The 24,555-nt window shown below is 39.4% G+C and overlaps 1 protein-coding gene across 1 annotated transcript in view; it reads right to left on the bottom strand.

Moving 5' to 3' along the window:
* NBAS (NBAS subunit of NRZ tethering complex) overlaps positions 1-24,555 on the bottom strand; it is an 892,343-nt gene that overhangs the window by 262,908 nt on the left and 604,880 nt on the right. The window contains exon 47 of the mRNA XM_030198850.1: positions 9,036-9,125. Coding sequence (XP_030054710.1) covers positions 9,036-9,125 — 90 coding nt within the window. The remainder of the gene's footprint in view (positions 1-9,035; positions 9,126-24,555) is intronic.

Here is a 24,555-nt window from a genome sequence, read left to right as displayed (position 1 = left end):
CAGGCCTGCTTCGGATGTACCTGAAAAAGATGATATTGTTTTAGCCTCTGCGGCAAATTTCTCTTCATATTCTCTTTTAGCCTTCTTTATTAATGCTTTGCATCTGACTTGCCAGTGCTTATATTGCTTCTTATTTTCTTCATTTTGATCCTTTTTTCCATTCTTTTAACTATCTTTTGGCTGTAATGGCCTCTTTTACTTCACCTTTTAACCACACTGGCTGACATACTCTCTTCTTTCCATCTTTGCAAATATTGGAATGCATCTGGACTGGGTTTCCAAGATGGTATTTTTGAATAATGTCCACGCCTGATTTAGTGTCCTAACCTTTGCAGCCAATACTTTTAGTTTTTTTTTAATCATTTTCCTCATTTTATTATAGTCGCCCTTTCAAAAATTAAATGTACCTACAGTAGATGTTCTTTGCGAGTTCATCCCAGATAGTAGCTCAAACTTGATCATGTTATGATCACTGTTTCCCAGGGGACCCAACACTACCACCACTCACACTGTGCCCTGCACGTCACCAAGGACCCGATCCAAAATGGCTCCCTCTCTCTTCGGTTCCTGGACTAGCTGCTCCAAGAAACAGTCGTTTATTACATCTAGAAATTTTATCTCCCTGGCACTGCCTGATGTAATACAAATGACTGACTGAACATTATGAGAGCAATTTTCAAGTCTTCTTCCCTAGGTCCAAACTCCATGGGTGTAATTCTTATGTACATAAGGGTCATAGTGTCCACTTTTGGGGCTTTGTGGGGCAGACTTGCTAGAAGGAATGGAGAAATTTATAATTTGGATTCAGTGGATAAGAGAAGGTCACTCTGAGCAGACTCCATTTTGACTCTAAAGAAACACCATAAAAATAGTGATTCAAGAAATTATTTAATTTTAAGATTCCACTAATGCCTTTTACCCTTGACAATCTGGTTTTCGTAAACATCATAACACTAAATCTTTGTTGCTAGAGATACTAGATGACATTATTAACTATAGAGATAGTTGAGACACATTCGTTTTGTCCAGCGTGACTTGACTTAGCAGCTTTTGATGTGACTGATCATTCTTTTCTTTTGACTAGTTTTTTTTGAGGGGGGGGGGGGTTGGAGGTTTTTACAACCGACGGCGTTAGACAGGAACTTTTATTATCAGAACATCTGGGGAGTTACATACTTGTCAAGAGGATTTGTGTTTTTTTAATGAACTCCCTGCTTGTGTATTTTTTATATTGGAAATTTGGACCCCTGAGGCAGGCATTGTTGACACCGAAACACGGCCCGTGTTGGGTCTGATCTTAATAAAGGACTCCTGTTGTCTCAGTCTTGAAGGCCCAGCTGTGCTTTTTCCTTGTGTGCCTTATACAATAGGATATGTAGTATTTAGCTTGCACTAATATCCTGTACTGCACGCTAAGCTTTAGCAAAAGGGCTCCTATAAGATCATGTAACGCCTCTTTTATAGGAACAGAACTGGTTACCAGTCCTGGTCTCATGTATTAAATACAAAATGTTGGTCTTGGCCCATCAGGCTTATTACACAGAGATTCCTTGTTTGCTCAGACCCTTTGCTCTTCATGGGCACATTTTCAAATGATTCTATCACATACTAAATTATGGCTTGACACTTCTCGCCAAGCAGCTTTTAGTTGTGCAACTCCTACACTATGGAATTCTCTTTCCCTTAAAGACAGACAAGAGGTTTTGCATCAGAAATTTAAAATAGGCCTTAAAACCTGGCTTTTTAAACAGTCCGTCAATATTGGGAGCTAATACGGTTTTTCACAACATTATTAATATCAGTGTCAATGGGAACTAATCTATCCTTTTGTGTCTCAGGTTTAATCGTAGTGTCTCTGGGTTCCTTTTTGTAATGCAATGCATTTTCTCCCTTCTTCTTGTGTTTTTCCCTAATTAGTCTTTTCTGTGTTTTAAAATTGTATTTGCTATTTCAAGGGTGTGTTTTTAAATTTATTATTATATAAACTACCTTGATACCCAAAATTGAAAGATAATAGATCAAATGCAGTTAAATAAATAACAGAAAATGGCTTTGCAAGGGCTTAACAGCTTCACCCAGAAATAGAAGATAGAAGCAGAAGTTGCCAGTCTAGGGCTCTATCAAGGGGGGACAAAGGGTCCAGCAATAGCTACACCATTAGTGAGCTGTAATGAGAGGCAAAGCCCTCCACCCTTGCTCTAGTACTAGACAACAGGCTTGTCAATTCCAGCTATCTGAAATTAGAGCTAAACTGTCGGTGGTTTTCTGAGAATATATTTTTTTTACTTAATTTTTATAAATTTGAACATTACACTCAGAAAACCGCTTAGTATAGAAAACAAGATGAGAATAATCAATATTAAGAAAGACAACTAGATACCCATACTAAGGAAATATAAATACAATCATTCTTAACAGTCCAAAAGGATGGAGATCAAACTGTAAATTAGAAATATGCATGCATTAGCAAAGAGCAGGATACTTTATATCAAGGAGTAGATGTCACATTAGGCACTCCTGAACTCCCCGAAGAGCTACTACTTTGAGATAACAGCATTTAGATGAGTTGGTTCATAAAAAATATATCAAACTGATTCTAGTTTGATTACACATTTACATGGGAAGTCTAACCAAAATAATCCACCCAACTGTAATACCGTAGGTCTGGGCAGCCCGAACTACATCTGGAAACACTGAGACTAAACAATTCAAAAATCTTTCCTCTCTCTTCTTGAAAACTAAACGCAAGACCCAATCTCTATCAAGTTCTAATACAAAATGTACTATCAAGGTCGCAGGAACTGCTTCTTGACCTTCTCCAGTAATGATCTGAGTCACATTCAGTTCATCAAAAGGCACATCAGTCCCTGGAGCAATATCTTGATCAGACAATGGAGTGGAAGAGTGGCCTAGTGGTTAGGGTGGTGGACTTTGGTCCTGGGGAACTGAGGAACTGAGTTCGATTCCCGGCACAGGCAGCTCCTTGTGACTCTGGGCAAGTTACTTAATCCTCCATTGCCCACCGCATTGAGCCTGCCATGAGTGGGAAAGCGCGGGGTACAAATGTAACAAAAAATAAAACACTAATGGCAAATAATAAGCCTTTAATATAAGAGGACACAATTTCTCTGGGATTTTCAAAATTTCAGAGAAATAACATTTAAAAGGCAACTTTAGGAAAGCTCACAAACTGCAGAGTTTTCTTATGCTACAAACTCTCTAAAATTTCCAACTTATGATGAATCATCAGAATATCCTTAACTAATAGAGCATGTGTATTAGAAATGCTTTTAACCTCGGTCCTAGCAGAACAAAAATGCTCTTCTAAAGATGAAACTTTTTGCTGAGTCTCAACAAATGCCCCTTGATCTACCAAAGACTGAGAGGCCATTAACTCCAATTAGTTTAAGAGAAGTGTCCAGTTTGAATAAGGCCTCCCAAGTAACATCCAACAAAATCAGTTTTGGCTTACTCAGCAAAGCCGGCTTATGAAGCACTTCTAACATCTGCTGCATACTCACAGGTACTCCCTGAAGCTCTTCAGCAGACTTCGGGCCCTTTCCGTCGATGGAACAGAAGACCCCGCTGTTGGTATCATTGCCACGGCTTCCCTCCTCCGCCAATACTGTTGGGCAAGCAAGCCCCACTGGGAGGCACCAGCTACTTCTAGTTCCAATGCACCTCCTTGCTCTTCCACAAGTATGGCTGAGTTTTGCAGCAGGTCCCTTGCTTCCGGGCTCAAAGTGTGTCTGCATCAAGCAGGATGGGCAGCTCTCCTTCCTCGTTACATCCTGCAGCGATGGCTTCACTCAGGATGTGCTGCCCACAGCAAAGCAATTCAGTCAGTCAGTCCTACAGCCGCCAGGGCAGGCTGGTCCGCGGGATAGATGCGAGTCTGTCCTCTTACCATAAAAGTTAACAAATCATTTAAATGATTCCAGGAAAAAAGGAATAATAGCAGCCACAGATCAGGTCATGTATCCGCCATCTTGGATCCTCAGCTTCGTCAACTCTATTTTTTTAGGGGGGGGGGGGAAGCGGGGCAGTAAGACTGGCGTGTAGAATGGCATAACCCTACAATGCCTAGACACCCCTTCTCTGAACCCACTGGACTAAAATCTGCATATACACATTACTTAGGGAAGGGCCTGAGGTCTGAATAAGCCAGTGCTCTATCACATGAAAGGTATCACAGAAGGCAGCTCTAATATAATGGGCAGCATCAAAAGAACAACACACAGATGAAGATGACCATCAGCACTGCAAACTATGGCTCATAAATTGATTTGTTGGTCCCATAAATATGAGTTACTGCATTACTAATTCATCTGCATGGGATGCTGGGAGACACGCAAATTATGTTTAAATTAGCCTGTTTGATTTATAAAATGTTTGAGAGGTCAGGTCCTGAACACTTTCTTCCTTTGCTCTCTTTTTCAAGGTCTTCTAGAATATCTCAGTTCTAAGAATAATTTTACTTTACACTTTCTCTCGGTGAAAAGTGTACATTATAAGAGCGCACTGGGGAATAACACTTACCTAGAGATCTAAGGTCTCAAAACACTCTTTCATTTCATTGTTATTTGATAACACTCCATTTAGTAAATCTTTTACCTGATATAGTTTTTTGGTAAAACGTCTTTGTTTTTTATGACTGTACTTCCTGGATATTGTTCTGGCTTCTTTATTTTCTAATCTGCTTTGGGCCCTAATGGGGAATTGGCAAAATATAAATGCACAGATTCGATTAGGATGGAGAAGACAATGAGTCCTCTAAGACAGCACAGTCCCAAACTTGAGAGGAGAATCGTGGAGCAGAGCTGGAAAATGCAGTTTATGAGGCAGTTCTGTGAAAGAAGTAGAAAGAGGGGGAAAAAAAGCACTAACTGGTATGAAATCTTGGGTGACAAATGGGCTCATTTTCGAAACAGAAAAACGTGTAAAACGTGGCATAAAGCAGCATTTGACCCCTCCGAAGGGACACTACCTTGTAGAGGTGGAGGGGCTTGTGTGTTTCAATGACTCAGAGGGCTATGCTGAAGGGTTACCCATATCAGACAGGCCTCGGAGGAGAAACCAGACAAAGAGTGTCCCAAACTGGGAGAGTGGTAAGATGGTGACCTGAAGTTCGTATGCCCAACAGCCCAGCTGCCCTCTGAAGTTTCGTCTTCTTTACGTAAATTTCCTCTCTGCAATTGCAGTTACCTTAACTGAGAGGAAGGGGACAACCGGCGGTCAGCCGCTGATGGCCAGCGTTTTATCCCCTGAGCCACAAGTGCGGGACCGCTGGGCGACGAACTGCCCACAGATGAAAGGGTTGGCGAGTCCTTTGATTAGCGCCGGTGAAGGAGCGTCGACACTCTTAAACCTGGAAAAAACAACCCCATCGCTCCCGAATTATTCAACCACCATGTCCAAAGGAGTGGAGGAGTGAGTTAGAGGTATATGCTGAATGGAAGACGTTTACAGCAGAACCCGAATCGGCGGAACCACTCCTAAACACCTATGAGAAATCAACTTGGAGTTTTTGGCTCCCGTGGAGGTTACATTAAATACCATTTGGAAGGCGCTTCAGGACCTAACGGTGGCAGTAAATAATTTTGTTTCAGATATAATTTTATTAGAGAGTTACATGGACAATTCAACTGAACCCTTTGAGAGTAAAAAATTGATATAACAAATGATTCTACATGAGCAAGAAGTGGTTATGACTTTGAAAATGATAATAGACCAGAAATTTTGAATAATAAAATGAATATTATTACAGATGATTAATATCGAGATTACTGTTTTTCCCAGAGTTCTGGGTATGACTCCTAAAGTTTTCCTCAGAAATATTTCCTCAAATTATTACTTTAAAAGGAGTGAAGCCTGTGAAAACTGGGATTACTTTAATCAGTGGGATTTGAATTAGAGACTTAAGTATATGCATTGTTAAATAACTTCTGGTTTTTAAAAGAGAAAGAATGTAATCAGATGTATTATTTCTAACTAATATTGGACAATATGTTTTCAATGAAATGATTTGACTATACACCGTATTGGCCTTGAAGAAGCCAACCAGATGATCAATGTGGAATAATGAATTAGACGAGTAATATCTGGGGATAATCAGGTTAATACCATTTTTTTTTCCTGTTTACTGTTTAATTGACCTCCTTATCTTGTTTCACTCTCCCTATTTAGTGGTCTAAGGAAGAGAATTGAATTACCTGACTGAAATAATTCCTACATATTACTTTCTCTGTATTTCCAGCAAGTTGTTTTATCGCTTGTAAAAATTTAAATGGTTATAAATAAATTTTAAAAAGCTGCATTTGGATGTTTTTCTCACAAACACATCTAAATCAGTATTTTTGAAACCCTTTTCTAGACATTTTGTATGAAGTCGGTCAGAAGTACATCCAAACCTCAAGGGAGCGTATCAGGAGCATGTTCAGGCAGGGACATGGGCGTTCCCTAAGACTTAGACGTTTTTCAACCATAATGGAACAAAACAAAAACGTCCAGGACTAAAACTAGACCTGTTTTTAGAATGGATAATGCACAAAATGGTGCCATAATTAACCAGATGACCACTGGAGGGAATCAGGGATGATCTCCCTTATTCTGCCAGTGGTCACACCCTCCTACCCCTAAAAAATGTGATGAAAAACATTACTTGCCAGCCGCAGATGTTATACTCAGCTCCATTAGAACAGCATGCAGGTCCCTGGAGTAGTCTAGTGGTAGGTGCAGTGCACTGCAGACAGGTGGACACAGGCTCCTACTTCCCCCCTACCTGTTACACTTGTGGAGGAAACTGTGAGCCCTCCAAAACTCACCAGAAACCCACTGTACCCACATATAGGTGCCCCCTTCACCTGTAAGGGCTATGGTAGTGGTGTACAGTTAGGGGTACTGGGTTTTGGGGGGCTCAGCACACAAGGTAAGGAAGCAATGGTGAGATGTGTACCTGGGAGCTTTTTATGAAGTCCACTGCAGTGCCCCCTGGGGTGCCCTATTGCTGTCCTGGGATGTCAGGGGGATCTACTAAAAATGCTGGCTCCTCCTACATCCCAATGGCTTGATTTTGTGTGTTTTGCACTTGGACGTTTTTGTTTTCGAAAATGGACCAAAAAACAAAATTACAAAACGTTGTTCACAACCATATTTTCGAAAACAAAAAGGTGTTTTTCTCTTTCGAAAATGACCTTCTTTCCTATTCGGATTTGTGATGTTTTTCGCAAAATGTGCAAAGTCAGACTTAGACGTCATATCGAAAATGACCCTCAAAGTGTAATTTCAAGGCAACATGGCAACCTAGTGTTCAGGATTTGTCAAGCTCCGATTTCAACATACAAAAAAACAAATAAAAAATTAACACTGTATTGTCAACTTAGGCCACAAGCATGAAACAATGATTAAAAAACCTTATGCCAAAGAGCAACAAAAATTCTTCAGAGTAGGGACGGATCAGCAGATTTCAACAAAAAGAAGACCTAGAGGTAGCATACAAACAGCTTCATTAAAAACACAAATCACATATTTGAATACAATCCAACAACAGTGTCCACCAGAAGATTACTACTACTACTACTACTACTACTATTTAGCATTTCTATAGCGCTACAAGGCGTACGCAGCACTGCACAAACAGAAAGACAGTCCCTGCTCAAAGAGCTTACAATCTAATAGATATTAAGCATTCGTGTCTTTCCAAAATCTGCCAATTTCTACGAATAGTCTTCTGTATATGAATGGCCAAATGAGAATATCTCAAGGTGAACAGAATGTCTGGAGTTTCCCTATTTACCTGCCTAGATAGCAGAGAATCTGTCAGCTGATTCAGCTTTGTTAAGACCCTCACTGATATATTTATTAGGGTGACCCCTATTCCTGAATTTCTGTAACATTACAAGTGCCTGATTCTGCTTATAATAAACAGAAATAAAACAAAACACAGGAAGGGAAAATAAAGTTATACTTTTCTCACTGGACTAACAATACATATTTAGACAAGGGTTTAAAGACAGAACCTTCTTCTTCAGGTCAAGTATGAACAAAAGATGACAATATCAAAATGTGTAAGTGAAACATGATTAGTATTCCAATAAAAGACTCAAGGGAAAGGCAGGGGTAGGGGTAAGGTAGTCTTGCCATTAAGGGCCTTTACACTAAACTAGGTTAAGCATTAACTTGTGCTTATCACAGGAAAAAAGTCCTATTGCAAAATGCATTAAAGCATTTTGTAGTAGTTTGTCTCTTGGCGTGCACTAATCACACAGTCTTTATTAAAAAAAAAAAAATCATAAGGCATAGGAAGTGTTATCCAGCTAGCATATTTGCATTAGCATGTGTTAAGTGGATAAAGAAGACTTAATGCAGGTGCACTCAGCACCTCCTAAATAGGCGCTTCCCTGAATATTAGCTCACCACCTGCAACAATAAATAAATAAATGCCCAACTTTTATGCTACAGTGCATCTGGGCTTAACGCATGGGAAAGTCGTGCATTAACATGCGCTAAGTTCAGATTTTGCCATAGCTGAGTAAAAGGGCCCCTAAGTTAATCCACTAAAAAAGGTATCACTATTTTCTTTTCCTTTGTTTTATTTACATTTATTACCTTTAAAACGGATAAACAAGGCAATCACACTACTTTAACTAAAATGACTGAAACAGCATTAGTTCTTTAAAACATAGAACTTTTTGAACACAATAAATTCAGACAATTGAACACTCAAAATGAAAGGAAAACAATTCAATAAACATTTAATAAATCAGCAATTTCTAATAAGCTATGGGCCCTTTTACTAAAGATTAGCGCAAAATAAAAAAAATTAGAGTGTGCTAAATGCCAAGAGGCCCATAGGTATAAAATGGGCTTCTTGGTACTTAGTGCACACTAAGCTTTAGAAAAAGGGTCTTTATGTGACACAAATTGATTTTTAGTATGAGGGACATATCTGATAAAAAGAGGCAATTAACAGTTAAGGCTGTATGCTATTAATATTAACAAAGTTGGTTCAGATTTGTGCTCTGAAATGTTCTTACCCTTTCTCAACACTGGCGTGCACTGCTGATACAATGTCTTCCAGGACTTTTAGGGGCTCTTTCATCAACGGGAAACCAGCATCATTTCCACTATTATAAAAAAGAAAAAGCAACAAAATGTTCTGACATTCATTAATGTAAAGATGATGTTATCGTTCACTTAATAGGAATCTTTTTCCAAATTCAAAATCCACCTCAAAATGTATGCACTTCAATTGCAGTAGATGGGGCTCCTCATGCAGCGGTGGGGAAGTAGGATGGGAAGAGCTTAATGTACGCATGTTCTGTATGAATGGACTCTCCTATTTTAATTGGTGTTCCTTTCCTCGAGTTTTATTTTTATTAGTTTCTTTGTACACTGCTTAGATCTACATGCTGGTTATATGCTGTATAGCAAGTTTTAATATTAAACTGAAAAGAACTTCATAATGGTGTTAAGCTTCCAGACTATATGGTACCATTAATAAACTTACCTCAAAGAAACACTAAATATGAGGCAAACTATCTCAGAATACACCTCCCAAACTGCAAAAAAGTGACCTACAAAACTGTCCACTCTGCAAACTTCACTTACCTAGGAACCAAATGGTGGAACTCCTTACCACCCAACAGGGCCGTGCCAACACAGTAAGCGAGGTAAGCGTGGCAGGGGGGCGCCGTCCTCTGGGGGGCGCCCCGCTGCACCATGCTTGCCTCGCCCTCCAGCTTCCATTTCCCAACTGCCCTCCCTTTTCTCCCCCCAACAAAATCTCTTTTAAATTTACCTCCGTCCGGCTGGCAGGGCAGCGAACGGCGCAGCTTCAGTGAAGGAGGCGGCGCTCCCGACGTCTCTACTAGTCTTCCCTTCGCTCAATGTCCCGCCTTCTTCTGACATCATTTCCTTGACGTGAGAAAAAGGCGGGACATTGAGTGAAGGGAAGAATAGTAGAGACGTCGGGAGCGCCGCCTCCTTCACTGACGCTGCGCCGTTCGCTGCCCTGCCAGCCGGACAGAGGTAAATTTAAAAGAGATTTTGTTGGGGGGAGAAAAGGGCGGGCAGTTGGGACATGGGAGCGGGAGGGCAGGGGAGAGAGGACAGCGATCATCTTCACGGGGGGGGGGCGCTCCAACCGCTTGTCTGCAGGGGGGGGGGGCGCGGCACCCGGTCCCTTGCGGGGGCGCCACCCGATCCCTTGCAGGGGGGCACCACAGACCCTTGGCACGGCCCTGCCACCCAAAATAAGAAATATACTAGATTCCGCAAAATCCTCAATTCGTTCCTTTTTAAACAAACCCTCAGAAAGAATGACCATATCTGAAACAATTAATTATTACCTGAATTGCTTATTACTCTATTTAGCATTAACTTTCTCATTGCTTCATGTACAATTTCTCATTCATAATAGATTTTCTAAATGTTAATATCCATAGTTATTCCAGTATGTTTATGATACTGTATTGTAAAATTGGATTCTTACAACAAATTACTTTCTTATGCAGTATTCTTTGTTATGTATCCTATACTGTTTATTGTAAGCCACATTGAACTCAAACTTGTTTGGGATAATGTGGGATAAAAATATCACAAATAAATAAATAAATACACATTTCAGAACTATTATCTACAAAAAGCAAGGAGATTTAATATCCCATGAAAACAGTTAACATGAAATCTGTTAAGTAACTTTGGTTAAGCAATAAAATATATCATAAAGTTATTTTTTTTAATTGTTCACAACTAGTGACATCTTAAATATTTATTTCAGTTTCATGTATAATTTTAAGTGCATCTATTTTCCAGTCTTCGCAGTCATATGTTTTTCAGGAAAAATTTGAAAACTCTTTTGTTTCAGAAATATGTACCTCATCCTAACTGTTGACATCATTAATTATTCTTCACTCTAGCTAATATATATCTTTTTAATTGTTGAGTTTATTATTACAGCCCTTCTTCCCAGGCTTCTTAAAAATTGTAACCTGTTTAGAACTGTGAGATAATAGCAGGATAGGAAACTGATTTACCATTACCACGTTACAGCACATCATAAATATTTAGCTTTATAAATCATCCAATTTGAGTTCTTGGGGTACTGACAAAAGTAAAACAATAAATCCTGACATTGCATAGGTCTTCTAGGTAAGAAACGGGATATCCAAGCTGGTAAGATCATAACTTGCAATGTATTTCACAAAATTAGGAAAGAGATACAAAATAAGATCAAGAATATTATAATGCCTCTGTATTTCTCCATGATGCAACCTCATCTTGAGTTTTCCTTCAATTCTGGTTGCATATCTCAAAAAAGAGATAGCAGAATTAGAAAATGTACAAAGAAGAGTGACCAAAACGATAAAGAGGATGGAACTCCTTCCATATGAATAAAGGGCCCTTCAGATTGGAAAAAAGATAGATGAGGGGATATGGCAGCCACTCAGAACTCAAAGTCCTGGATTTCAAGCATGCTGACTTTAGTAAAACGGGGAATTCTTGTCTGATAAGACATCAGTCAAGGAGTGTTTTCCCTGAACATTTGAGTGATCTCTACAAGTACTACTGTTGCTAAGGTAAGCAGGGGGGGAGCTGAATCAGGACGTTACATTAACTTTGCTTTGGAAGGCTATTGTTGCAATGAAGTCCTTGGCTAACAATATTGCTACTCTCTTGCAACTCAGATCAACTCTCATGGAGTAGCTGTGGCATTTCAGGGTCAACTGAAGCAATAATTATGGGATATCAGAACTGCAGCACAGTCACTGATTAAATAACCACAATTTATATTTTATAAATGTCCCCAAATCTCCTCTGGTGTTCCCAGGGAATATGTTTAAAAGATACTTGCAGAAGTTCTTCAAGTGCCAAAGGAAGCAATGCCACCAGTTTCAAGCCTCAATTATATTTGATTGGGATTCCTTACAATGCAACTATTGTTTCACTCTTCTGTCCAATGCTTTGGAGGACAGTTTTACTCTCACAAAATTCCTGGAGAACTTGAGTCTGCCTGTAATGACTAAAGCTATGTTAATACAGTAGGCTTCATTTAAGCTTGGACTAAATAAGAACTGGGTGTTCTTTCAGGTTCAAAGCTGATCAGTTCTGGGGTCAGAAAGTATATGAGGAGTGGCCTAGTGGTTAGGGTGGTGGACTTTGGTCCTGGGGAACTGAGTTCGATTCCCACTTCAGGCACAGGCAGCTCCTTGTGACTCTGGGCAAATCACTTAACCCTCCATTGCCCCATGTAAGCTGCATTGAGCCTGCCATGAGTGGGAAAGCATGGGGTACAAATGTAACAAAAATAAAATAAAAATAAATATGTAAGTTGTGATTTCTCAAAGGAAACGCAACAAAGACAAAGATTGTCCTGCTAAATGTCAAGAGATCCTGTCCCTAGAGGCGACATTCTTTTTATATTTTCTTGCAAATGTATAAAGCTTAACGTGCGAAGTTTTACCTTTTGCCCTTGCTCAACTGCAACCCTTTGCGGATGCAAGAACTGTTCTAATGGATGGGTCTAACAACTGGTAGCTCACATTCTGAATATTTATCAAATTTATATCCTGCTTATCCTGTTCATCTAAGCAGGTTACAAACTAACATTCATAAAACAAATAAAAAAACATATAATAAAACAATAAAGATATATGACATACAATAATTCTAAAATATGAGAGAAAACACTGCATATGAATTAATTAGACTTTTTAATAAAATGCCTCATGAAACAAATATTTTTAAAACTTTGGTAAAGTCATTTGATGCATTTCCAGAGGAAGAGCGTTCCACGTAGCATGAACGATCTTCCTCAAGATGAATCTGGTGAAAAGAACGGATATCTAAAAGACACCGACTTTGCAATCTCAAATCTCTTGAAGGACGGTAAACTTTCAAACTTTGTGCATTAAAATTTTAAAATTAACGTGCCAAACAACAGGAAGCCAATGGATGACTTTCACTATTGTCTTTTCTTTTTCCATTATAAGAGAATGGGTACTCCAACTGTTATCAGTATATCCTGACCTTAATTAATTGAGGTCGAATTATAATTATCTTTGGTTGCATGCTTAATTTTCCTTGTTGACTGAATAAGCTTCACCCCTTTTTTTTTTTTTCTTTCGCTGAGTGTAACAACATATTTTTCTTTATTTTCATTTTTTGGAAAGCATTTCTGTTAAATTGCATAAATTAGAGGAGCCTATAATTTAAAAAATAAAGCCTGAAATTAGATAGCTTATATAGTATTCCATTAAGAATTAATCTTATTTGCACAATTTTAAAGCAAGACTGAGGAAAACTGACTCAACAAACCCAAGTATAGAAACAAAACTCTAGTGACCACCTTCTGCAGCTGCTCCCCCCCTTCACAGGACTGCAGAACCATATATCTTACAACACAAAAATAAATTGCAGAATATAAAAATGTAAGTTAGGTGCCAACATTCCTATCAGGCAAAGACCTATTTGCATAAAATGGATCAATGCTACTTCACACAAAAGCAAATCTTTGTTCATTGAACGTGTTTTGGATTTTTCATTTTTTTCCTTAACACAAACAAAAATCATAAACAGTACTAAAGCCCATCTGAAAATGTATAACTGATGAAGCTTACATCAATTCCAACTATAATAGTCTTACAGACTGTTCCTAATTAATGTTGCTATCTTCTTGTCTTGTAACTACTAAGCTTCTTAGCAGACAAGTGCCTGCCAAAAGAATTTGTTTGTTTTTCATTAATCATGAACATTTATAAAGATTAAAGAAAAGGCGCAAGTGTGTTGGAGCCTCATTCCAACTAGAAAAGTGCAGCTGTTGTTCAAAGCAAATAATTAGTTAGCGTATATTCTCTCATTTTAAAGCATCACAAATGTGTTTGCCATATAATAATGAAGCATTTCTCCCTAACCTTATGAATTATGTTGAACACAGAAACAAAGAAAAATGACAACAGATAAAGACCGTATGGCCTATGCAGGCCACCCATTCATACCAACTACTAAAGCTCTACAATCCCTTTCTCTCCCTGAGAGAACCTCTGTGCTTACCCCTTAATTTATTGAATTTATAAGCTATCCTTGTCTCCCCACCTCTGCTGGGAGGCAATTCCACACATTTACCACCTTTACATTAAGAAATATTTCCTTAGATGCTCAAAAATCTATCCTCTTTCACCTTCATCCTATGGCCTCTATTCTTTAAACTTCCATTTTGTGACAGCATTATCTATTAAACATTCAAATTTAATTAAGCAATCAAATTTACTACAACTTCTTTTTAGCAAAAAAAAAAAAAAATCACAATCTGTGACAGAACAAGGAATAATAAATCAAATATAATTTCTTTATAGGATCTTCTGCTGCCTTTTCATTTTTGTTGTTTATCTAAAACACAAGGTACCTGTAAGCTTTTAATGTGAGTTCTGTGTCAGTCTGGTGTAATTAAATTGATGAAGACTCATTTGATTTCAATTCAGCCCTGAAAATGCGACATGCATTTAATCAAAAAGTTCCTCAAGAGCAATAAAAATTACAAAGAAAGCTAAAAGAGAATAAATTAAACATAACAATCTTGTGTTCTAATTATATTATTCATTGAAAAGATTTTATTTTTTAGTCTAACTTTCCCTTTCTTTTTTTTTTAATCTTGTCCTTTTGTCCTACTTTGCTTGCACTAAGCATTCATGCTTTTTCTGTAGTTTGCGCAGCTTCCAAGTTGAAAGTAAAGCAAACACAACTGGAAAGGTATACTCCATGGAACACAAAATTTCCAAAGGTATTGTCTACCTCCAGCACTCACTAGTCAGTGATAAAATGTGGACACCATAACCGTAGCACGAGGCAAGGTGATCTAGACAGTGGCAAATCTTCAGCTCCCACACTCATATTGAGAGGCACTAGAAGCATTGTTCCTTCTAAGCTGAACAGGAGTCCTTCACCTACAATCTTGCCAGAATGTTCAAAAACAGAGTTGATAAAGCAAATTGCTAATTAACTAATGCAAAATACTTTATGATTACTCTGCTTTATGTTTAAGTCTCAGAATTCTCAATATGTCACTTCAGTTTATACAACAACAAAAAACCAAACTGTTTCTTAAAATTATCACTAAGAAAGCATTGTCATGGCACTAAAATTTGTCCTGAGCAACTAAATAACCCTTTGCTGCTGCACTGCTGGGAAGTGCAGCACTAAACTTGATAAAAGCCTTTGCCACTTTTGGAAATGCATACAAGCTGTTTATGTAAGTGTCTGAAAATGCAATCTCTCAACCTATTCTTTTGTTCCAGATTCAGCTGAGAGAAGGTTGTACTTTGCAGTGGACTGAAAATCAAAGTAGTATTGACCTCCAGTAGCAGTTCTTTCCTTGGAGGCTGACTGTAACTCCTGTGCAAATGAAAGTGGAATTACGCCACTCTGACTGTAGTCTCTGTTGCAGCAACAGCACAAATCCACTTCATGCAACTGTTGCAAGCGGCATATATTTTCTCTAATCATCAACAAGATTTCATGATCAAACTGTGAAATTGTTCCTTGTCCAATCATCAACAAGACTTCATGATCAAACTGTGAAATTGTTCCTTGTCCAATCATCAACAAGACTTCATGATCAAACTGTGAAATTGCTATTTGTCTGGGCAGAGAACTGTTGAGCAGAACTTGGATAAATGTTTTCACTGGTCGTTTTCGTTGCTTGGACTGATCACCTCCTTCAGCACTTTGCTTCTTGCCGTTCTTTGTTACCATTGTTGACTGCATGACCTTGAATCTTGCATGATGACTTGGATGTTGTTCCCATTTTAATGCAATGTTTTGCATATAAGTTAATTTATGGAAATTAGACTAAATATCATTAGTATCACTGAAAAGAACAAAGGACTCAATTCTGTAAATGACGCCCAAATTTGAGCACCAAAATTAGGCACAGATTTCCCAAATTCTTTAACACTGTGCGCAAATTCTAGAAATGCCCCCGACCACCACAGAAAAATTTATGTGCGCACATGTTTAAAGAACAGTGACTATAAAGATGCATGCATAAATTCCAGTTAGTGCCAACAATTGTTAGCAATTATCAGTGCTAATTAGCTCATTAAGAAATTAAATTGCATGCACAATTTGGCCGCATGCCCAAATATGCGCACAGAATTTTGAGTGCAATATGTAGAATTAGAGGGATAATGTACAAATGAAGGAATGCAATTAAGGGAGAGCTTAAGAGATTTTAAACTTCACTTTTACTTTAATTTTTAGTTATATAACAGCAGTTGGTGAAATATGTGCTGCTGTCACATTTTAACCAACTAAACCAGCACCATATAAATCAAAATTATACTATAAAAAATTATATTATAAAGAATAAAATTACAGAACACACACAAACATGATTTAATAGGACAGAGTCAGCATGGATTCAGCCAAGGGAAGCCTTGCCTGAACAATTTGCTTCATCTCTTTGAAAGCGTGAATATGCATGTGCATAAAGGTAAGCTGATTGATGCAGTGTACCTAGATTTTCAGAAAGCTTTGACAAAGTTCCTCATGAGAGACTCCTGTGACAATTTTAAAGTCATGGGATAGGAGGCAATGTTCTATTGTGGATTAGGAATTGATTATTGGATAGAAAACAGAGGGTAGGTAGCCATTTTTCTCAATGGAAGAGGGTGAATAGTGGAATGCTGCATTACTGGGACCGGTGCTATTTAACATATTTATAAATGATCTGGAAAGCAGAACAACGAGTAAGGTGATTAAATTTGCAGATGACTCAAAACTATTCAAAGTTGTCAAAATGCATGCGTATTGTGAAAAATTGCAGGAAGACCTTAGAAAACTGGAAGACTAGACATCCAAATGGCAAATTTAATTTAATATAGACCAATGCAAAGTGATGCACATTGGGAAGAACAATCCAAATCACAGGTACCTGATGCTAGGGTCCACCTTAGAAGTCAGCACTCAAGAAAAAGATCTAGGTGTCATTGTAGACAATACGCTGAAATCTTCTGTCCAGTGTACGGAGGCAGCCTCTGGGACCTCTCCAGACTATAAGGAAGCATTAAAGAGGTCAGAAAATGGAGCCACCAAAACTTCCCTGAGTTCTTTGAGCAACCTCAGATGTATCCCCATCAGGCCCCATCACTTTGTCTATTCTTAGATTAGATAGCTCCTCACGAACACAGTCTTATGAGAATTGGTCCTGGTCTACTGAACATCCACTCCCATTAGAATTTTGTTTCCTGCGGTGCTACCCCCGGTCTTTCATTCGTGAACACAGAACAGAAAGAATAGTTAAGCACTTCAGCTTTATCCTTATCAACTTCTACATATTCCTTCCCTTCACTCTTGAACTCACTATATTATTTTGGCACTTCCGCCTATCACTTACATATCTAAAAAATGTCTTGTCCCGCCATTTTACCATACTGGCTATCTTTTCCTCCATTTCTTCCTTTGCTTTCCTGACAGCTGTTCCAGCTTCTCTTCGCTTTTCTAGGTATTCTTGCCTGTCTTCCTCTTTCTGCGTTGTCTTGTAATGTTTGAAGGCTAACCTTTTTTTCTCTTAGCTTTTCAGCTACTACATTTGAGGACCAAAGCAGCCGTCTTTTCCTCTTACTTTTATGTACTTTTCTAGTATGAAGGTTTGTTGCCTTTAAAAGCGCTCATTTCAGTTTTGCCCACTGCTGTTCTATTTTCTTCAGCTTTTCCCATCCAACTAACTCTTCCTTGAGATATTGCCCCATCTTTGCAAAGTTAGTTCTTTTGAAGTCTAGAAACTTGAATCTTGAATAAGCTCTCTCCTTATGTGTCTTAATGTTGAACCACACCACTCGGTTATCGCTAGATGCCAAATGATCACCCACCGTAACATCACAAACACTCTCCCTGTTTGTAAGCACCAGGTCCAGAATAGCTTTGTTCTGCGTCGGTTCCATTACCAACTGTTGGAACAATTCTTACTGTAAAGAATCCAAGATCCCCTTGCTTCTAGACAACCCTGCAGCACTTGATATCTACCTCAATTCTATTCTTGTTTGTACCTGTTTTCTGCTGCCCTACTCTGCCCTTTCTCCATGAACAGAAACATTTGTTAAGCAATGCTTTGTCTTTATCAACTAATACAAACTCCTCCCCTTTATACTACTTTTTCTCCTATTTTCATCTTTGCTCTCCTTTTTTATTAATTAAAAATATTTATAGCCTGTCTTCTGTAGATATGGTTGACTGTTTTCTGTGATTTCTTGAAACTTGGTTAATCTTCCTCTTATTAAGAAGATAATTTTCAAAGTGGTGTATTTTAAATGTGCTGTTTCCATGAGCTCATAGGGTAATTTCATAAGCTGAGTGAGGATAACACAGAGGTCCTGCATTAACACATAGACAAACATGGTTTAATGGGACAGAGTCAACATGAATCCAATGGAAGTCCTGCCTCACCAATTTGCTTCATTTCTTTGACTGCATGAATAAACATGCGGATAACGGTGAGCCGGTTAATGTTATCTAGATTTTCAGAAAGTTTTTGCCAAAGTTCTTCATGAGAGACTTCTGAGAAAATTAAAAGCCCATGAGATAGAAGACAACTTTTTGTTGTGGATGAGGAATTGTTTGATGGGTAGAAAACAGAGGGTTAAATGGTCAATTCTCTCAGTAGAGGAGGGTGAATAGTAGATCTGTACTGGGACCAGTGCTATTTAATGTACTTATTAATGATATGGAAATGGGAACAAAGAGTGAAGTGATTAAATTTGCAGTTGACACAAAACTATTCAAATTTGTTAAAACAAATGCGGATTGTGAAATATTTCAGGAAGATCACGGATGTTGGAAGACTGGACATCCATATGGCAGATGAGATTTAATGTGGAAAAGTGCAAAGTGATGCACATTGGGAAGAATAATCCAAATCATAGTTAATTGATGATAAGGTCTACCCTAGATGTCAGCAACCAAGAAAAATATCTAGGTGTCATCTTGGACAATACGCTTACATCTTCTGCCCAGTGTGTAGTGGCAGCCAAAAAAGCAAATAGAATGATAGGAATTATTAGGAAAGGGGTAGAAAATAAGACAAAGAATATTATAATGCCTCTGTATCACTCCATGGTGCAACCTCACCTTGAGTACTGTGTGCAATTCTGGTCGCTGTATCTTTAAAAAGATGTAAGAAAAAGTTCAAAGACCAAAATGGTTAAGGGGATGGATGGTTGAGTGGGAATATGAACGAGGTGTAGAACATATTGAGTGGTGAAGAATGGGTAAACATAAATCAATTTTGTACTCTTTCAAAAAGTACAAAAAGTAGGGGACACTCAAGAAAGTTACATGGTACTACTTTTAAAACAATCGGGAGGAAATATTTATATATTTTTATCTCACTGAATAGTTAAGCTATGGAACTTGTTTCCAGAGGATGAGGTATTAGCAGTTAGTGTATCTGGGTTTAAAAAAGGTTTGGACAACTTCCTAGAGGAATAATCCACAGTCTGTTATTGAGAAAGAAACGGGGAAAGCCACTGCTTGTCCCTAGGATCAGTAGCATCAATCTTGCTACTATTTGGGATTCTGTCAAGAACTTGTGACCTGACTTGGCCACTGCTGGAGGCACGATACTGGGCTACATGGATCATTGGTCTGACCCAGTATGGCTATTTTTATCTCATACTCTGATCAGTAGCAAATTTTACCTCTCACAAAACAAAGTATGCTCACTCGTTGACATGTTCATTGGACTTGGGGAAAATACACTGCTTGGTCGTAAGAAAAAATGGACCAAGTAAAGTCGGCCAAGTGCTCGTCAAGGATGCCCTTCTTTTTTCCATTATCGCTCGAGGACGCCCATCTGTTAGGAATGCCCCAGTCCCGCCTTCGCTAAGCCTCCAACACACCCCCGGGAACTTTGGTCATCCCCGTGATGGGAAGCAGTTGGGGACGCACAAAATCGGCTTTCGATTATGCCGATTTAGGCGACCCTGAGAGGACGCCCATCTCCCGATTTGTGTTGAAAGATGGGCGCCCATCTCTTTCGAAAATATGCCTGATAGTAACATAGTAAATTACGACAGATAATGACCTGTACAGTCTAGCCAGCCTGCCCAAAAAGATAAATTCATCTTACTTGATATGCGATACTTTATATATATATATAAGTATACACCCAAGTTTGATTTGTCCTTGCCATTCTCAGAGCACAGACCATATAAGTCTGCCCAGCACTCTTCTTGTACTAAAAGTTCTGAAGCTAACATCGAAGCCCCTTAAAATTTACACTCAAGCCCATCCATTTCTATTCAGTCATGATCAGGACGTAGACCGTAGAAGTTTGCCCAGCACCGGTTTCGCTTCCCAATTACCAGCATCTTCACTCAATTTCTGCTAAGATTCCGTGGATCCACTCCTTCTAAATAGGATTCCTTTGTGTTTATCCCACGCATGTTTGAATTCTATTACCTTTTTCATCTCCACCACCTCCCGCAGGAGGGCATTCCACGTATTCACCACCCTCTCCGTGAAAAATACTTCCTGACATTACTCCTGAGTCTGCCTCCCTTCAACCTCAATTCATGTCCTCTAGTTCTTAAATATTAAATGCTTTACTTTTTGTCTATTTAGATTGTAAGCTCTTTGAGCAGGGACTGTCTTTCTTCTGTGTTTGTACAGCGCTGCGTACACTTTGTAGCGCTCTAGAAATGTTAAATAGTAGTAATAGTAGTAGTAGTTCTACCACTTTCCCAGAAAAGGTTCGTTTGCGGATTAATACCTTTCAAATATTTGAAAGTCTGTATCATGACAACCCTGTTTCTCCTTTCCTCCAAAGTATACATGTTCAGGTCGGCAAGTCTCTCCTCGTACAGTTTGCAACGCAAATCCCATACCATTTTTGTACTTTTTCTTTGCACCGCTTCCTGCCTATGCATAAAGGAATCCTGTGCAGAAGGAATGGATCCTCAGAAGCTTAGCCGAAATTGGGTGGTGGAGCAGGTGGGGGGAAGAGGGGTTGGTGGTTGGGAGGCGAGGATCATGGAGGGCAGACTTGTACGGTCTGTGCCAGGGCCAGTGGTGTGGGACTGGTGGTTGGGAGGCGGGAAGTACTGCTGCGCAGACTTGTACGGTCTGTGCCCTGAACAAGGCAGGTACAAATCAAGATAAGGTTTACACATATGTTTGTCTTGTTGGGCAGACTGGATGGACCGTGCAGGTCTTTTTCTGCCGTCATCTACTACGTTACTGTCTTTTTTCATCCTTAGCTAGTTACGGCCTCCAAACCTGAACATAATACTCCAAGTGGGGCCTCACCAATGACTTGTAGAGGGGCATCAACACCTCCTTTCTTCTGCTAGTTATACCCCTTTCTATGCAGCCTAGCATCCTTCTGGCCACGGCCGTCACCTTGACACAGTGTTTATTTGATTCTTGTATCAATATTCTACTGTATTGGTCATTTGTTTGTTATGTTTCTGACAACAATAAAAATGGTTTGAAAAAAAAAAAAGAAAGAAAGAAAATGAGCCTCCATGGGAAGTATACACAGAAATGTCATTAACTAGTTTTGATAATTTAAAATACAGTATTTCGTAAATATTTTCTGAACAGTCACACTAGAAGTTTATTTTCATCACTTTTAGTTAAATTCTTACTTATTTATCTATCACAGGTAGTCTATAGAGCTCAGTTCATTTCCAGTTCCAACATTATATAATTTTGCATTGTAACCAGGTACCTCTCTTGTGCAGCCAAGGATAGAACAATCTCCTCCAGCCACAGGCTCCCTGTACAATGAAGAAATAGATGTCCACCAGTAACTTCAATCTTAAGGACTTTTATTCCATGCAGGTTTCTAGTACACAGTTCCAACAGCAGCATAGCACATACCAGGATTCAATACAGGCTTACAGGCTCCAGTCTGGGCTCTTTATCCAGTGCACAATAAACAGTAATTCATTTCCCAAGACAAACAGTTCTTTCAGTTCATCATCACAGTTCAGTCACCAAGCAGCATTTTCTACCTTCTATCCTCTTTACCTTCAATATTTTAGGGACTCCTTCTACCCAAGGGTTTTCCCCTGCATCAGCTTCACAGTGAATTCAATACTTTTGGGACTTCCTCTCACTCAAGGAATCTCAGCCTGCTTTAGTACTTTAGGGACCTCCCTGCCCAAGGATTTTCAGCCTGCAACTGCTTCTCTCCTTCAGCTTCTGACTCCTGAACTGAACTGCTGGGACTCCTTCCCACCTGCCTAATCAATCCCTGGCTTCAGCTACCACCACCAACCATTCTCCTTCCATTAGCTTCCTCACACCCAAACCAGCTGAGTTAAGCATTAGACTAATGAGACCAATGATGAGCTCCTGCACACAGGGTTTCCCAACTCTCTTTCCACCAAGTGGCAGCCACTCTACACAGCCTGCCAGCTTACACCCATGTCTTCCCTGATTGCAGCTAGGGATCCAGTGCGGGTTCTTCATCTCCCCCTCTGGCTCCTTGCCTGCAATGCCTTCTGGGACTTGTATTTCAGACTGAAATTGCCTTAACCCAACTATCCTGGAGGTGACTTTATCACAGCATGGGGACAGAAATTTCACCCATTCCTGCTTCTCCGCACTGGAATCCAACCCGTTCCAACCCATCCCCGCTATGATCCATTCCATCCTCACAAGTATCTCCTTCATCACCACCCATATGCATAACCTTCAGAAACAGCTATTTCATCTAATTATGCTACTGAAATACATTAGAGGTTCTGGCAGAGACCCTGCCTGAGTACGTATTCTTCCCAATTAATATTTGCAAAATAATAAAGTACCTTTGCTTAATTGTACTACCTGAAGAATAATGATGCTTTACTTTGAACCACGTATTTGTGTTCACTCTAATTGACTGCATTTTTCACTAAATCAAAATACAGAAATCTTTGTTCAAGCAAGGCAGATCATATATAAAATTCAAGAGAGAAAAGCAGAAGAAAAATTAAGTCATTACATAGTTCAACTGCTTAAGGAGAACACATCTGTTTGTATTACCGGAAAATTAATCCTTAATCCTACAGGAAACTGAAGGAATAGCAGTTATGGCAATAAAATACGTTGCATCCTGCCACAAAAGACAGAAATATAATCTGAGCAGGAACAATAAGTACCACCAACAGAACCTGGCACTGCTTTTACCTTTATAAATTCATTTTACGGTTACTATTATTTTATAAATTACTTCCTTCTGTACCACTAGCCCTTATCTTTATGCTCACATTCAATGGTTCCATCATTTAAATTGCTACACTCAGTATACATGGATAAAGTGCTGTGATTGCCTGTTAGTCTATTTTAAAGCATAGAAAAATATGTTAATAAATAAAAACAAATAAACAAACAAAAAGAAGACAGTGATATTTTTTTTTAATGGACTAACTTAGTCCATATAAGAAGTGACTTAGACATATACGATCAGCATCAATGCCGATGTTATAACTCCTGGTGCATTATTTTAATGCTTACTGTTTTGGTAGCAAACCATGGTTAACTGGCACTGTGCAGCAAGTCCTTGCTTCAATAACTCAGCACAGTCACACTTGCTTTCTGCCCAGGCTGATGTAGCAAGGCTCAATCTGACACACGCAAGGGCCAGAAACATCAGAGGTCATCATCCCTGATCTACTGGCGCATGCATATGGTGACCTCCACGTGCAATGATCTATCACTGGCTGCATGTGGAAGATCACTGTATGTGGAGGTCACCACTCGCATTTGCCCGTAGATCAGGTGACCTCTGATGCTGCTGGTCCATTCCTGTGTCAGTTTGAGTCTTGCTGCATCAGCCTGGGCTGAGAGCAAATGCGGCTTTACTGAATTATTGAAAGGAGGAGGTGGTACTTGGACGTCTGGGTAGGTAGGTGGTCACAGAGGCGCGTACACTCTCACGGGAACCCGGCAGAAACTACTTCCATCCCTGCAGGATACTCATGGAATTGGAGGGGGGGGGGGGATTCCTGCAAACCTCGTGCTCCCATGCACCTCTCTACTCAAGACTGGCTGGAAAAACTGGAATATCCTATATAATAAAACTCACCCTCAACGTGCTGAGGACACTGACGTCACTGTCAGGTCCTCCGGGCACTTCCTTCCGGTTCGAAGCCTTCGTGGTGGTGAAGCCACCGAAAACACTGTGTTGGGGCCCCGCCCTCGCGTCAAACGTGATGACATTGAGGGCGGAGCAATGGCGTCAGTGGCTTCACAACCAACGACAAAGCAGATTGAAGGTGGCGTGCCCAGGTCCGCAACAATGCCGGTCAGTGCCTTCAGAACGCCGAAGGGGTGAGTAGGGAGGGGAGGAGGTTCGGAAGGAAACCGTGCTAGCGCCCGTTTCATTTGCGCAAGAAACGGGCATGTTTTACTAGTTCTTCCATAAAAATGTAGTTAGTTATTTAACCAGCAGTTATCAAGTTCCATTAAACTCTCCCACTGAGATTTTTTTAAACAGGTTTCATTAAATTTTGTAGGTGTAAATAATTCAAAAGACCGCTTTATCATCCATATACTGTGCAAAAGTTGAAAAAT

Source organism: Microcaecilia unicolor, chromosome 3 (genome assembly GCF_901765095.1).
Source record: "Microcaecilia unicolor chromosome 3, aMicUni1.1, whole genome shotgun sequence".
In the NCBI taxonomy this organism is placed as follows: Eukaryota; Metazoa; Chordata; class Amphibia; order Gymnophiona; family Siphonopidae; genus Microcaecilia; species Microcaecilia unicolor.
This window is presented reverse-complemented; position numbering and strand designations above follow the sequence as displayed.